Source organism: Colias philodice, chromosome 25 (genome assembly GCF_061535455.1).
Source record: "Colias philodice isolate Cphi_HAF_F1 chromosome 25, ilColPhil1 Martin Lab GWU primary, whole genome shotgun sequence".
NCBI classification, from domain to species: Eukaryota; Metazoa; Arthropoda; class Insecta; order Lepidoptera; family Pieridae; genus Colias; species Colias philodice.
Window position 1 is genome coordinate 1,007,037 of NC_143110.1, and position 15,750 is coordinate 1,022,786.

Genomic DNA, 15,750 nt, shown 5'->3' on the forward strand with positions numbered 1-15,750 from the left:
TATATATATATATATATATATATATATATATATATATATATATATATATGTGTAGGTATAATAAAATAAGTATAGTAGTAGATATCAAGGTAGTACATACTCTTAAATGGTAAATTTTAAGAATAAGATAATGCTAATATTTTCTTTGTGTGGGTAATAATAAGTGGGTAAATATTTTGTTTTTACTCTTCAAAATGTCGATAAAACCGCTGCGATCACAAGCAAGAGGTGTTGTTTACAATGTGTATAGAAAAATACATATTCGATGAAGAAGGGTCAAAAACATCACAATTTTCAATTATTTTAAATGCGCGTGAAAGATTTTATTGCTGAGTTGGACTTAGTTACCCGTTTTGAGACTTTAAATTAAAATTGTTATACATAAATAGGTATATAATATTGTTTGTTGATTAAAATATAATTTTATGAAAACTTATAACAGGAGTTTCCAATTTGGCTATTTGTCAAGTCCAAGGTGTACAAATCAATTTTATAATGTGTTAATACTAACAAAAATAATCATGATTTTATTTTATTATTGTTTTATTTTATAACAAAAATGTTGTGTGGTTTTATGAAACCACGGTAAAGGTGAAACTGTTCGAACGGTTCCGAACACTGCTTTATACCTACTCGGCAGCCGACCGTCACGCGACATGCGCTACACAGACCAAAAAGTTTGAGACGATGTAATAAAAGTTTCACTTTAAAAAATTATAAACAATCGTTAAATAAAGTAAATAAGTTTTGATCTGCATTATCATTACATCCATATTTTCACATGCCATAATGATAATATATTATATTCAAATATAGGTATGTGTAAATACATAATATTATGTAGGTATTACCTTTAGAAAAGTAATATACGTATATTATACATGTAATAAGTACCTACATAATATTACGTGGATATCTCATTATTAAATACAGTATTATCCACTTGTGTAATATAACTAATGATATTGAGGACAAAATAAAAAATACGCAGTATCAAGATCGTTCAGTCCATTTTCCCTAGGGTTGCACACTCAAAATTTTGATTTCCCTAATTGCCATCAGATTCTGGTTTACCTATACTATCTATACTCACACAGTGAGTACCTGCGTAAAAAAATAATCGTGGGATTCGCCAAAAAGGAATTCGCTTTCCAAGCTACTTGACACTGGACACACTCCGAGTTATAGTTGTTTCATTGATATTGTTGTTTTTGTTGAGTTTGATTGTTATACATATTTTGTTTGCGTTACAATAGTTAATTGATTGTTATTTTATTTTCGTTAAGTTTTTGTTACGGACTTTGAAAATAAATGGATGAAAAAAAAACGATGTTAGAGAACTTATATAAAGTTTATTGTTAAAAATAAATATATTTTTCACATAGAATGAGTGATAAAATATAAAAATAGCATTAAAACTTGAGGCATCCTCCATTTTTAACCGACTTCAAATAAAGGAGAAGGTTCTCAATTCAGCCGGTATAATCTTAGATCATTAAGTAATGGATGGAGCACGCTGGCAAATGTTCTAACTAAACTTTCTGCCGGTTTTGGTGCGGGGAGGGTAACTCACACTTTGAAACACAATCACACATTCTCAAAAATAATTTGTGTCTTTACAAACTCAACTATTACAAAATGGACAGACTAGCATGTTTTTGCACACATACATCGATTACACAGAAAAATCTCTATACATATACGTAATAATACAATCGCTCTAAAGGGATGTAACCATATCGATATTACAAAAATAATAATTTTGTTGAAATTAGAAATAACATTAATATTATATTCATAAAAAATACTACACAGGTCATTTGTAACGTTTTCATCATTATTATATGCATACGAAAAAACAATAAAACGCCATTTTATTTGTATTTGAATATGTATTTATTCAACACATCACATATTATATTCAATAAAATAAATATCGGTCCAGAAATTTTTATTATTTCTGTACCGAGGTGTCCATTCTGATTTTCTCCCACAGCATTCAATCCACCTTAGCCTTAAAGCAGGATTTTTTGTAAATCTGAAATATACTCAATATTCGTACATACATATAAATAAAGTAGCTGCTCCGCGCGGTTTCACCCCCGTGGCTCCACTCCTGTTGGTCGTAGCGTGATGATATATACCTTCCTCGATAAATGGGCTATCTAACACTGAAAGAATTTTTCAAATCGGACCAGTAGTTCCCGAGAATAGCGCGTTCAAACAAACAAACAAACTCTTCAGCTTTATAATATTAGTATAGATTACATAATAGAAAGGTTACAAGATTAACATTACAAAAAAAACGGCTAAATGCGAGTCGGACTCGCGCACGAAGGGTTCCGTACCATTAAAATGTTCTGCCAGTTAAAAGTAACCGAGCGTAAATTTTAATAAATATATACAAGACTTACAAAATAAACATTATACTCCTTTTTATGCAGTTGTGTAAAATTTTAATATGTATAATAAAGATTAATTCTCATCTCATTTCAAATTATACTTAGAAAAATATTTTTTTATCGACGTTCAAGTTAAAAGCAGTCCGTCACTAAGAAAGTCGTAAAAATTAACGACCTTTTAAGCGACGAGTTTTTAAATTCAACTCTATCACTAAGTTCATAAAGATTAAATTTGAATTTCTCTTCAAGATAGTCTCGCTACATCACTTTATAGTCTCGTGGGGAGTGCGGTTCAATATCGCGTTCTAAATTCAACTTTATCGCTTAGTTCATAAAGATTAAATTTGTATATTTTCTCTTCAAGATAGTCTCGCTACATCACTTTATAGTCTCGTGGGGAGTGCGGTTCAATATCGCGTTCTAAATTCAACTTTATCGCTTAGTTCATAAAGATTAAATTTGTATATTTTCTTTCCATGATAGTCTCGTGAGGCCGCATCAATGATCGAGTACACACATGACTCGATTATTTGTCTTGATCATATCGCTAAACGATACATCGACGATTATTAGAAATTGCATTTAATTAGAAATGTACGTTAAAAAAATAAAAAAATATACACAAATGAAAGGTTATTCCATCTTTTTTAATATTCAACATGTTTGAATTGCTTCTGCAAGACTTGACAGTGCAAAACGGCATTTTTAGCGGAGCACTCGCAGACGTCCTTTCGATGTTTTACGAATACGCAGAGTGTTCGTAATCGATTACGCAAGTAGTTTTTATGAAAGCATAAGATTTTTCGATTCGAATAATCTTATACCTCGGCAAAAGGGGAAACGCCTGCGTGTGTTATCCATTACTTAATGATCTAAGGGTATAATATTTTTTTCATCATAATATTTTAATTTTTAACATGATTTTAACATTTTCAAACCTAGCAATACAATTTTGTCTTTTGTCACGTAAAAATTTAAAAATGACAGTGACAATTGACAAATAATGACAATGACAAATGGCAATATATTTATTGATAAGCGGCTTGCCAAGCTATTAAAAAATAAAAAGCGAAAATATTAAATTTTCTAATGTTTTAATGAATAAAACAAAATAACCTTAAATATCCTCCGAAAATGGGTCTACTATCCGACCCTGAATATGGTTCTATGAGGTTTATAAAAGTGTTGAAAAGAATTCATTACCCCCTATGTTTTCTTTTCTACATCGGTGCAATAGTGTGGTTCTTTTTATTAGCAAACCGGGAGTTTAATAATGAAACTTATTTTTCGGAAAATGCGTTACTCCCCGGCTTGGTAACTAACGAATTTTATGGCGAGCAAGCAGCTAAACAATTTTACAATGAATTCCTAATGGAACTTGAGGTATAGTATGATGATTGATATTTCCTTTTATTTGAATGTATATTTCAGCTTAATTTATAAAAAATAATCAATTTAGAGGCCCTTGCTTAACAAGATATAGAACATATTTTCTTAGACACTGTTTTAGTTATGTACCCTATTTAAAATGTGTAGTCAAGTCAAAGTGCAAATATGTTGTATTGTTGACATGTTGTAGAGAGAATTTTAGAAATAATCTGTGATAAACAGGATCCTTTCACTGAAAATTTCTACTGTGAACTTTTTTGTAATTGTTACATTAAATATGAAATTTCAGGACAAATATGATGATACAGACGAGATGCCAGTACCATGGTTGGTTGGTAAAATGTCACAGCTACATTTGGAGGTGTATACACACAATTTTACACTCAATTATCCTTTGGGTCAAGGCCAGGTAAGTGATTTAAACTGATTTTATAAAAAAAAAATATCAGTATTCAACTTTATCTATTTTAAGATATTTGATATGTGAAATTTAGCATAACATACCATTTTTAATTAAAATAGAATAATTCACTTAATACGAAATACTATTTGTAATCCTACGATTACAGGTATTCAAAGGTACAAACGTATACGGAATCCTACGCGCGGCGCGAACTTCATCCCTTGAAGCGTTAGTGCTGACCGCTCCGTACAGACCGTTGTCTTCACACCAGAAGGGAACGGCTGCTGGGATCGCTTTAATTCTGGCGTTCGCTCAGTTTGCTAGACGTTAGTATGTTTTTGGCATAGGATTTGAGATAAATAGTTTTTTTACTGATAATTTTTTAATAACTCAGGCCCGGAACCACAGACACATTAGAAAATCTATTGTGTCTGGGACCGATCGGGCCGCTTGGGACTCAATGGGTTAACCCATAAGAAAGGCATAAGTTGTTTCTATATCCGTGTTAATATAATTTATCTCCAAACGTAAAATGTAGAAGTTTAAAGTTAGTTATTCACAATTTTTTTTGTGTAATTTCAATATCTTTTCTAATAAGTAACTTTTAATTTAACTTATTACACAGGCACCCTCTTCTTAAACTAGTCATCTATCGTAAACTATAGTTTTCATTATCTTATTCTTCACTATTTATATATAAAAATGAATCGCAAAATGTGTTGGTAAGCGCATAACTCGAGAACGGCTGAACCGATTTCGATAATTCTTTTTTTATTATATTCCTTGAAGTACGAGGATAGTTTTTATGTAGAGAAAACGTAAATATGTACCACGGGCGAAGCCGGGGCGGACCGCTAGTTTTAAATAAAAATATATACTTAATATGTACTTACATTTTATACATTTATGCACATTCTATGAAGTAAATACTAGGCCTTTTAATCCAACTAAACACATTTTTTACAGCGAAAAAATACTGGGCCAAAGACATAATATTCCTAGTCACAGAACATGAACAACTCGGCATGCAGGCATGGCTCGAAGCGTACCATGGCTTACAAAGTGACTCCGGAACCTTCTACACTAATCTAGGCAGTTTCTATGATCCTAGTGCGTCTATATTTAATACTAAGAAGTCTAAAAGCAAAGGTTTCGAGTGGTGGAGCGATCATAGCAAATGCTTGGACCCTGGGACTTTGAAGGGACGATCTGGGTCCATACAGGCAGCTATTAATTTGGAGTTTCACACGCCGAAGATTAGTAAGTTCAATTCTATTATTATAAATGAAAATTTTTTATATTTATAGACTACAGGCCCATGTTGAAAAATTTATGGGTCATTTGAAGTTTGAACCACCAGGCGACCTATCTAGAACGATATAAGAGCATAATAAAATAATAAGATTCAGCACTTTGCCGTCACTTGTAACCTGTCCAACTGAGTGCAGATGAGAATTCGAAAGTGCAGGTAGAGATCTTTTCCCCTTGTCTTCATAATTTTTGTATGGCGTTGCGGAATAATGGATTAAAAGCAGTATTGAAATAGTATGACACAGATGCCGTACAAAAATGGTGGACCCATAACTTTCTCAACATGGGCCTGTAGTCTATTATTATCATACTTACCTGTTACTTGATCCAAGAGGAGACAAACTTAATGTAAAAGTCTGTTCAGCTCATAAAGCTTTCTTATTGGGGATTTTTTTTCATCTCCAGTATTTTAAGTACTTTTTTTTCAACTCAAACATTTATTTATTCATCTAAAAGCACTTTCCCTCCAGGGATCATACAAAATTTCCATGCTGTGTAATTTATAACATTCAGCATCAGTATAACAACTTGAAATGATTAAATCATTGTAAAATAAAATAATATTTTAAAATTTCATTGTTTTTACAGAATATGTAGAAGTAAAAGTGGAAGGTCTGAACGGCCAGCTTCCCAATTTGGATTTGGTGAATTTGGTCCACAAATTATGTGTTAAGTCTGGGATTCATCACTCGTATAAAAACAGGTAACTTATCATCATTAATATCATAACATCACATCTCGTAACATAACATGACGTCACAAAACGTCACTTCACATCATATGACATCATCAAAACCGCCAAGTATTATTACGTCACGTCATCTCATATCACGTCACGTCACGTCACATCGCATCACGTCACATCACCTCACGTCACATCGCGTCACGTGACGCCACGTCACGCCACGTCACGCCACGTCACGCCACGTCACATCACTTTTATATTAAATTGTTGTTTACTTAATTTTCAGCTACGCATGGTTACGTAATCGCAATATGGACGCATGGGTGGACGGCATTTGGACAATGCTCGGTATGATGTCCGCTCAAATTGCTGGCGTATGTTATTTTTAAAGTTATATAATTTATTAAGTTAAAAAAAAAAACATAAATAGCCTTTGTAAGAGCCCTTAATATTATGCACTACCTATACTTTGTATTTATTCCCCTATTTTACGAAAGGTTGTCTGGAAGAAAAGGGATTGTAATAGTAGTGATAGTTCCTTATTTTGACGTGAAACTTCTTTAAGCGCGTTGGGACTAACATTTCAAGGTCGCGTCATAGCAATACCGTCACGTCATGGAGTAAGGCTACGGTTTTGGTATCTTTGAATCTTGCCAAAGAAGTTTCACTTCTGACACGTGTCCAATCTTTCTATTTATTTTTTCTCTCCTCAGGTGCCAAACGGTAATCACGGTCTATTCCATCGTTTCGGAATTGAAGCGGTGACCCTTGAGGGTCGGGACACAGACGACCCCTCGGGAACACCCCCAAGAACGGCCCATTTAACCCCCGCTAATTTCTACCGCCTCGGGAACGCATTAGAGAGCATATTTCGTTCCCTAAACAATCTTCTAGAAAGATTCCATCAAAGTTATTTCTTCTATTTACTGGCCGCGACGGATAGATTCATTTCTATTGGTAAGTAATAAGTAATAACTAGCAATTTCTCCTGACTTTGTCCGGATTATAACAGTTACCCCCATATGAATGAGTAGGGTAATAATTATCAATAACTAGCTAAGTGCCCATGCTTTGCCTCCGTTTTTTTTAGTAAAAATGACTAAAAACTACATATATACAACATCCCCAAGAACGGCCCATCTAACTGTTTTTGTTAATTTTAGTAATAATGGAATTTGAAAGAAACTAACGTTATTAATACAGTTCGAAACACCCAAAAATTAAAATTATATATATTGAAGAAAATTTCATATATAACTTTTTTAATCATTAAATGTTTTGCTGCCGATAAAACTGAGGCATTTATAGACTTGGTTATATACCAGACATAAATCTTTAGCAAAAAAAATGGTCTGATCTCGTTAATCTAAACTAACATCACAGAAACTGATTTCAAAGGCGAGTCGTTTTTCATTCGATTAACGTTCAGCAGGCCGAGACAAATGGCAGACGACTAGAACAACGATAAGGAATAGAAACTGCTATCGCTAATTTTATTGTCATAAGCTCATGACATTTTGGTCGTCGACGTTGGTAGGGGTGACCAAATCCGGCTCGAGGAGCCCAGCGCGGGTGAGAGGACGGTTGCGGCCATACGTCCAGTCCTCCAAGAGTGGTGCGACAGGCGGCACGGGGCCATAACCTTCCGCCTTACGCAGATACTGTCCGGGCACGGCTGCTTCGGGCGGTACCTGTGTAAAGTCGCGAGGAGGGAGCCCAGCATGGTCTGCCACTGGTGTGCCTGCCCGGAGGACACGGCAGATCACACTCTTGCCGTGTGTCCCGCGTGGGCCGAGCCCCGTGCTCGCTTAGTCGCGATAATTGGGCCGGATCTCTCTCTACCCTCCGTTGTTCGTGCAATGGTGGATGGCGACAGATCCTGGCGTGCGGTGATCGCATTCTCGGAGAGCGTGATCTCGCAGAAAGAGGAGGCAGAGCGGGTGCGCGAGAGGGATCCTCACGCGGACCCGATCCGGCGCAGACGTCTTATTGGGCGTCGTCGCCGTGTTGCGGCCGCTTTACACGGTCGCAACGTGCCTCCTTGACGAAGGGCGCCGGGCGGTGGAACGGGGAATGTAATCCATCGTCCGGTGCGGTGAGGCGGCTTGAGACGTGTTCCGCTCATGCCGCCAACGGGAGGGAAGAGCAGGCAAACTACCTTTCCTGTTCTTGGCTTGCGCCTGGCCTGGAGATGGGCTGCCGCCGAGGGGGTCGCGGAAGAATTCCAACAAATACCCGCGGCTCCATCACTAAAGCGGCTCGACGGAACACAGTGGGGTTTTAGTCGGTAAGAATCCGACATAACCCACGGCTCCTTCCCCGGGGGCCGTGGGTATCTTTGGAAGATTTCCCCACTATAAAAAAAAAAAAAAAAAAAAAAAAAAAGGGGTGACCAAATCCTTAGCAATACATCACACGCTTATGTCAATTAGTGTCGATAGCGGATTATACTCCTTTGCGTTTTGACGTTTGTCTCGACCCTTTAAAAAGGCGCATGTCATTTTTATAGTGTTTATTTAATCGTCTTTGTAATAAATATACGGCCTTACTAATAAAAAGTTAAACAATGGACAAATTTCTACCATTTTCTACCATAGCTGTGTCCTGCTCTTGCTCACATGAAACGTCAATCATAAAAACCTGTCTTGGTTATTGCAATAACTAATCCATTGCAAAGATATCCCATTTATCGAGGAAGGCTATATATAATCACGCTAAGACCACAGGAGCGGAGCTATGCTGGTAAAACCGTGGGGTACAGCTAGTAAATTATAAATTTATTTTTAGGTCAATATATGCCGTCTTTATGCCTGCTTTGTGGCGCTTTGCTGATTCGAGCATTATCTCTATGGGTGACAATACAGAAAGATGAAGTACTCGAGAAAAAGAAAGAAAAAGATACAGATACGAGCGCAAAAGATACAGATTCCGTAAAAGATACAGATATCTTAAAAGATACAGAAGTCGTAAAAGATAGTGACGCGGAAGAGAAACCAGAAGGCTTAAGGAGACGTGTGAAGTTTACGGAGAAAAAAGATAAGGAAAAGATAAAAGATAGCGTGGGCAAGACAGAAAAATTGGAGGAAGTGAGCGTCGTCAGTATTGGCGCGAATTATTTCCTGGTGCATTTGATTGGTTATGGTGTTATGAATTCGCCGATTCTTTTCAGTTTTATTGGTAAGTTATTACAATTTTTTTCTTTTATATTTTAAGATTAAAAAAATAAATTTCGTGAAGTGATATTCGAAATTATTGAAACAATAATTAATAGGTAACTGAAATCTAATCAGGATTTTAATTTTAACACCAATTTATTGTTAATTTTTGATAGTCGAGTGTTTTTTTTTTGTTTTGTTACCTCATAGTCATAACTTTGGACTGGGTGAACCGATTTTTATGATTCTTTTTTTATTTGAAAGCTAGTATCATCCAGTTGGTCCGTTTACATTTGTTCAGTTTTGGCCACTTGAAGGCGGTTTCGTTTTCTGTTAAAAAATTTTTAGAATGTAGGTATGTGTTCCAAAAAAATGTTTTTCTTTTCCAGGCGCGAAATACTTCGACAAACCGTCCGAAGTGTCAGTATACTACGGTTTGTTATGTATGTCCGGGCTGATAGTGGTAACGGCGCCGCTCTTGTTGAAACTGTTTCGGACAAGGCCTATCAATAGGGACGAATTGACTATTGTAAGTGTGTGTTGCTATTTAATCGAATCAATAAGTTTTTTTTAAGCTATTGCATAGCTTCTATCGCGAGTGCCACACGTATTTTTTTTAAGTTCACTAAAAATATAACTTAAGTACCTATAATAAAGTTTACTATTAAAGTTGACTATTAACGACCAGATTCATATTCGCGTATTAAAAGACCGTCGAAAAATTTAATAAAAAATTCATTGAAATTAACGCCTTATGTCGTGGCAGTAAGGTTAAAAGTCTATTGTATCGCTAATTAGAAAACTCTGCCTAAAACACGTGAAGGCAGAGTTTTGTGACGGACAGATTTTGAACGTAATTATGTGTCTATTTGTTTATTGTTAAAAAAACCTGATTTGTTCTCGATTCCTAAAATAATTTTTTTTTGTTATTATTTTCGCCTACACAATATTATTCTACTACTAAAAGATATGTCCAGCGCGTGTTTGTATGTATATACAATACATCGCTTAATTTATGCATGTCCATACTATACACCTCCTTTTTCGACAAAAAATGTTCTTTTTTTTTTCAATTTTTTCTCGTTTTTCCTACAGATAAACATCCTCCTGCTAATAGAGATGTCGACCGCGTGTTTGTGTGTCGGCATGCACAATATATCACTTGGTTTGTGCCTGTCAGTACTCTATACCCCCCTCGGGTTGTTGGTGGCCGTGGGAGGGGAGGGGAGATGGAGGTTAGTTGGAATCTTATTATATTTATTTGTTTAACATTTTTCGTATATGATATAATTTACATTAATGATGCAATCATAAACTCATTCTTAAACTTATTAATACAGTAGAGTTTTCTTTTCTTTTTAAACACTAGAGCTGTTACTCTAAAAATCGAAAGCTGATATCGAGAATCGAATGCAATATTTCTTACCGCGTTGTGATTATAATAAACTAGATTTATTATTATTATTATTTTAGTTACCAAACTATAAAGTACATAACTCATAAGATTAGATGCATTTTTTTTGTAGTTATTGTCGAGCCAATTGAATAGGCAACATTTGACGTCTATCAATTATTTTATCTTCGAAGAGAGGTAACCTGCTTAAAAACAGTGAATTAATCGATACAGATTTCAAACATTTGTCAATCGAATTTATTAATTTACGATGATTTTTATTCACAAGTAATCAATGCTATTCGATTCTAGATGTCAGATTTCGATTTTTAGAGTAACGTCTCTGGTATTTAAAAAGAAAAAAGCTTTATTGACACAAAATTGTAGTGACGTCAGTTCTTTAATTCAGAAATTGTTTATTATGTTTAGAATGGTTTATCAGTAAAATGAAATCTTAAAATTACTTGTATCGATCATTATTATTGTAAATATTATGTAGTCGTAATTGAAAAAAGTTAAGCAAATGTGCAGTTCTAACAAAACGAAATATAATGTTATTCTATGTCGTCGTTACTTACCTTGTTGAATTTTGTTGAACTGTCAAATGTTATTAAATTTAGGTTTAATATTTTTTTGTTCCAGTAAATTCATAACCACGCTAAAAAGGCTCATCTGCCTCCTACTACAACCGCTCATTGCAGTGACACTAGCAATGATGCTATATTCCCGGGTTCTGTTCCCGGAGGAGGGAATCACGGGAGCAGTAGGGAGGGGGAGGGATGCGGCCATGCAGGGGGTGATGTTCGCTATTGTGGACTCGCTGGTGAGTTGAACTCAAACTCGCAAAAAAGAGTCATGGGATTTTTTTTGCATAAAGAGAAATATAAATAAATAAATATATATAAATCTCGTGTCACAATGTTTGTCCTCAATGGACTCCTAAACCACTTAACCGATTATAATAAAATTCACACACCATGTGCAGTTCGATCCAACTTGAGAGATTTAAACATGTAGGTACCACGGACGAAGCCGGGGCGGACCGCTAGTTATATTTTATGAAGGAGATTTAATTATTATTTAATATGCATTTTTAACCAACATAAGAAAATGAGGATGTTCTCTAACTTTTGACTAGGGTGAACCTAATTTGTTTTTTTTTTGTCTACCATGTGCAAATTTAAAAAAGGCACACAACCCTCCATGGGTTTTCATCTTCTATTTATATTCCTTAATGCTTTAAAGAAACGTCAAAAGTTTTTTAACCTTGCCTAACTTTTTATTAGGCAAGTGATCATAAAAAATAGGTCTCATCTGGTCTCATATGACCGAATTTACCGCCAAGTTTCAATTTTTCAGTACATATTTATATTTTTTTTTCAGATTTACGGCAATTGGTTGTTCAACGTCGTCACAGCAGTATTATTACCTACTTGGATTATATCCTGGCAAATATTATGTACTTCAGTCAATGTTTGATGTTTTTATTATAATGACAATTATTAGAAATAAATTATTTATAATATTGTTGCGTTTTATTTATTTAACACCTTTTTTGATATTTTCTTTTCGTAAAAATGAGAAATTAAGCGAAGATTAATAATTTGATTAAAATTGATCGTAAATAATAATATATATGCGAAAGTAACTCTGTCTGTCTCTTCTTCATGGCCTAAACACTGAACCGATTTGGATGGAGTACAAAGATACATTGAGACCGGAGAAAGTACATAGGATGTTTATTCTCAAAGAAACTCAAACTCAAACACTTATTTATTCAATTAGACTACTACTACTAGAAGCACTTTTGAATCGTCATTACATATTTTTAACATTTACCACCGATTTGGAAAGCAGTATCTATGGAGAAGAACCGGCAAGAAACTGCATAGTTACTCTTAAAATCATGTCAATATTACATATTACAATTTAATTTTACATAGTATAAAGCAAAGTCGCTTTCTCTGTCCCTATGTATGCTTAAATCTTTAAAACTACGCAACGGATTTTGATGCGGTTTTTTTAATAGATAGAGTGATTCAAGAGGAAGGTTTTAGTATATAATTTATTAAGTTTGAGACAAAGCGGGCGAAACCGCTGGCGGAAAGCTAGTATAATAATATGCCAAAGAACTGTCCTGTAGTTCTTAAGCATCAACCCTCCATAGGTTTTCATCTTCCATATATTCCTTATTTATAAAGGAAATGTAATTATTATATTTTAATATGCATTTTAACCAACATAAGAAAATGAGGATGTTCTCTAACTTTTGACTGGGTGATCCTAATTTGTTTTTTTTTTGCCTACCATGTGCAAATTTTAAAAAGGCACACAACCCTCCATGGGTTTTCATCTTCTATTTATGTTCCTTAACCACTCAAGTGCGGGACGACCGGGAGCCGGTCGATCCACATTCAGGGGCTTGTGCGTTGCGACCGGCTCCCGGTCGATCAACAGTCGTGGGTTTTGCGTTCGCTTTATAAAACGGTCTAATAACCTTCCTCTTTCTAACTTATATGACATGTTAAGGAAAGAACAGGCTAGCTATAAATCAAGATAACAACATAACCACATGATTTAAGTGGCCCACTTTTCATGACACATTGAGTAGGTAGTTTTTTGTACAAAAAAATAAACAAGGAATGTGTAAAAAAAATGTATGGGACGGTATGATGTTTTTATTTTCTCGTAAGAAGAGTGTAATAAAGGATCAATAAATATTAAAATCTCACTGAACAGCTGTTTTAATTTTTTATTAGCAGACAAAATGTAACAAAAATTACAAGGGTACATTTGCTTTGACTTACAAGTTGTTTTTATTTATTTAAATGTTACCATGTTTTGACAAGGCATAGACTATTTTATTATCTATGAATATACATATATACTTGCAAATGTGCTATTGAGGAATCTGAGATAATCGACTTTAAAAAAATATTGGACCGCCAAAAACCCCAACTGCGGCGGCACCGGGAGCCGGTTTCGCACAAGACCCGATTTTTGCAAAATGGCTCCCGCACTTGAGTGGTTATTGCTTTAAAAAACGTCAAAAGTTTAAACAAAAGGTTTTTTCAACCTTGCCTAACTTTTTATTAGGCAAGTGATCATAAAAAATACGTCTCATCTGGTTTCTTATGACCGAATTTTCAATTTTTCAGTACATATTTATATATTTTTTTTCAGATTTACGGCAACTGGTTGTTCAACGTCGTCACAGCAGTATTATTACCAACTTGGATAATTTCCTGGCAAATATTGAGTACTTCAGTCAGTGGTTGATGTTTTTATAATAATAATGACAATTAGAAATATATTATATTTTATAATATTGTTGCGTTTTATTTATTTAAGTTTTATAATTTACTTAACACCTATTTGATATTTTCGTTTTTTAAAAATGGTAAATTAAGCGAAGATACCTAATAATTTAAGTAAATTGATTATCGTAAATAGTAATATAAATGCGGATGTAACTCTGTCTGTCTCTTCTTCATGGCCTAAACACTGAACCGATTTGGATGGAGTACAAAGATACATTGAGACCGGAGAAAGTACATAGGATGTTTATTCTCAAAGAAACTCAAACTCAAACACTTATTTATTCAATTAGACTACTACTACTAGAAGCACTTTTGAATCGTCATTACATATTTTTAACATTTACCACCGATTTGGAAAGCAGTATCTATGGAGAAGAACCGGCAAGAAACTGCATAGTTACTCTTAAAATCATGTCAATATTACATATTACAATTTAATTTTACATAGTATAAAGCAAAGTCGCTTTCTCTGTCCCTATGTATGCTTAAATCTTTAAAACTACGCAACGGATTTTGATGCGGTTTTTTTAATAGAAAGAGTGATTCAAGAGGAAGGTTTTAGTATATAATTTATTATGTTTGAGACAAAGCGGGCGAAACCGCGGGCGGAAAGCTAGTATAATAATATGCCAAAGAACTGTCCTGTAGTTCTTAAGCATCAACCCTCCATAGGTTTTCATCTTCCATATACTGCGCGCGGAAAGTGATATTAATAATTTACGGAATTTCCAAGATACGTAAAAAGATTTTTAACCTTTTATCATATTTCAAACATTAAGTTACTATGTACTACGTACTAGAGAGGCCATCGCTACTATACTCTATTTGTAACACTAGTTAGAGTAGGTTAGAGTCAATCGTCTTAAACCAATTTTTTTTTGATACATTAATACTGCTTTCCGGATCGGTGGTAAATAATTGCTAAGTTTATTCATATTTTTTTAATAAGATAAACAATATTTATTACTTACATTGATTGGTTTTAATTTATAAGTAATAAGAGGCAGAATATTTACAAAGTGTATGACCTAGCCGCAACGCGCACAGATTTTGTTTGTGGTGTCCTCTCTATAATAATACCTCAATGATTTAAAATAAAATATCTTTCTCCTTTTTAACATTACATGTTGATTATACCGATTGTTTCGTAAATATTAAAATTTATCTGCCATTGTATAATTATATCATAATGTATTATTTATTCATGTGATGTAAATTACCTCTGTTATATTAAGGATTAAATTGGAGAAATGTAAATATTATAACGAGATATGAACTACGGGTGATTAAAATATAACTGAAATAAGGTAATAACATTAAGTTAATATGGAAACTAAAACTAATTTGATGATATTCTATGTTTTATTTGTAAGAAAATTTTGTCAAATATTAAAATCAATGAAAGCGTATCTTTCTACACTAAATATGAAATTCGCATTCTACATATTATTTTGTTGCGAGAGTAACTCTGGCTGTCTGTCTGCCGCTTCTTCACGCCTTAACTCCTGAACCAATTTGGCTGAAATTGTACTAGGTAATATAATTTGAGATCTGACAAAGGAAATAGGATAGCTTTTATCTCGGAAAGTCTACGGGAATGGAAATTACGTGAGTTTTCCTTTGAGGAAAGAGGAAATATATTTTTTGTTTGTATTGAATATGCTCCTAAAAAACTAGACCAATTTTAATGAC

At 34.2% G+C, this 15,750-nt stretch overlaps 1 protein-coding gene and 1 long non-coding RNA gene across 3 annotated transcripts in view; both read left to right on the plus strand.

The window, feature by feature from the left end:
• The window catches only part of LOC149477156 (uncharacterized), a 145,457-nt gene that overhangs the window by 51,450 nt on the left and 78,257 nt on the right, over positions 1-15,750 (plus strand). Inside the window, exon 2 of the long non-coding RNA XR_016317612.1 lies at positions 1,492-1,564. This is a non-coding gene — a long non-coding RNA (uncharacterized LOC149477156). The remainder of the gene's footprint in view (positions 1-1,491; positions 1,565-15,750) is intronic.
• On the plus strand, positions 3,434-14,045 carry GAA1 (glycosylphosphatidylinositol anchor attachment 1). Of its 2 annotated transcripts, none has more exons than XM_089710561.1 (12): positions 3,434-3,785; positions 4,081-4,200; positions 4,361-4,520; positions 5,161-5,454; positions 6,094-6,208; positions 6,477-6,564; positions 6,904-7,147; positions 8,978-9,367; positions 9,735-9,874; positions 10,441-10,580; positions 11,381-11,561; positions 13,922-14,045. In XM_089710561.1, the coding sequence occupies exons 1-12, from the start codon at positions 3,537-3,539 to the stop codon at positions 14,015-14,017; spliced, it is 2,217 nt and encodes a 738-aa protein (XP_089566687.1). In that variant the 5' UTR covers positions 3,434-3,536; the 3' UTR covers positions 14,018-14,045. The 2 variants fall into 2 exon arrangements, with proteins under 2 accessions (XP_089566687.1, XP_089566686.1); XM_089710560.1 differs by lacking the exon at positions 13,922-14,045 and adding an exon at positions 12,122-12,263.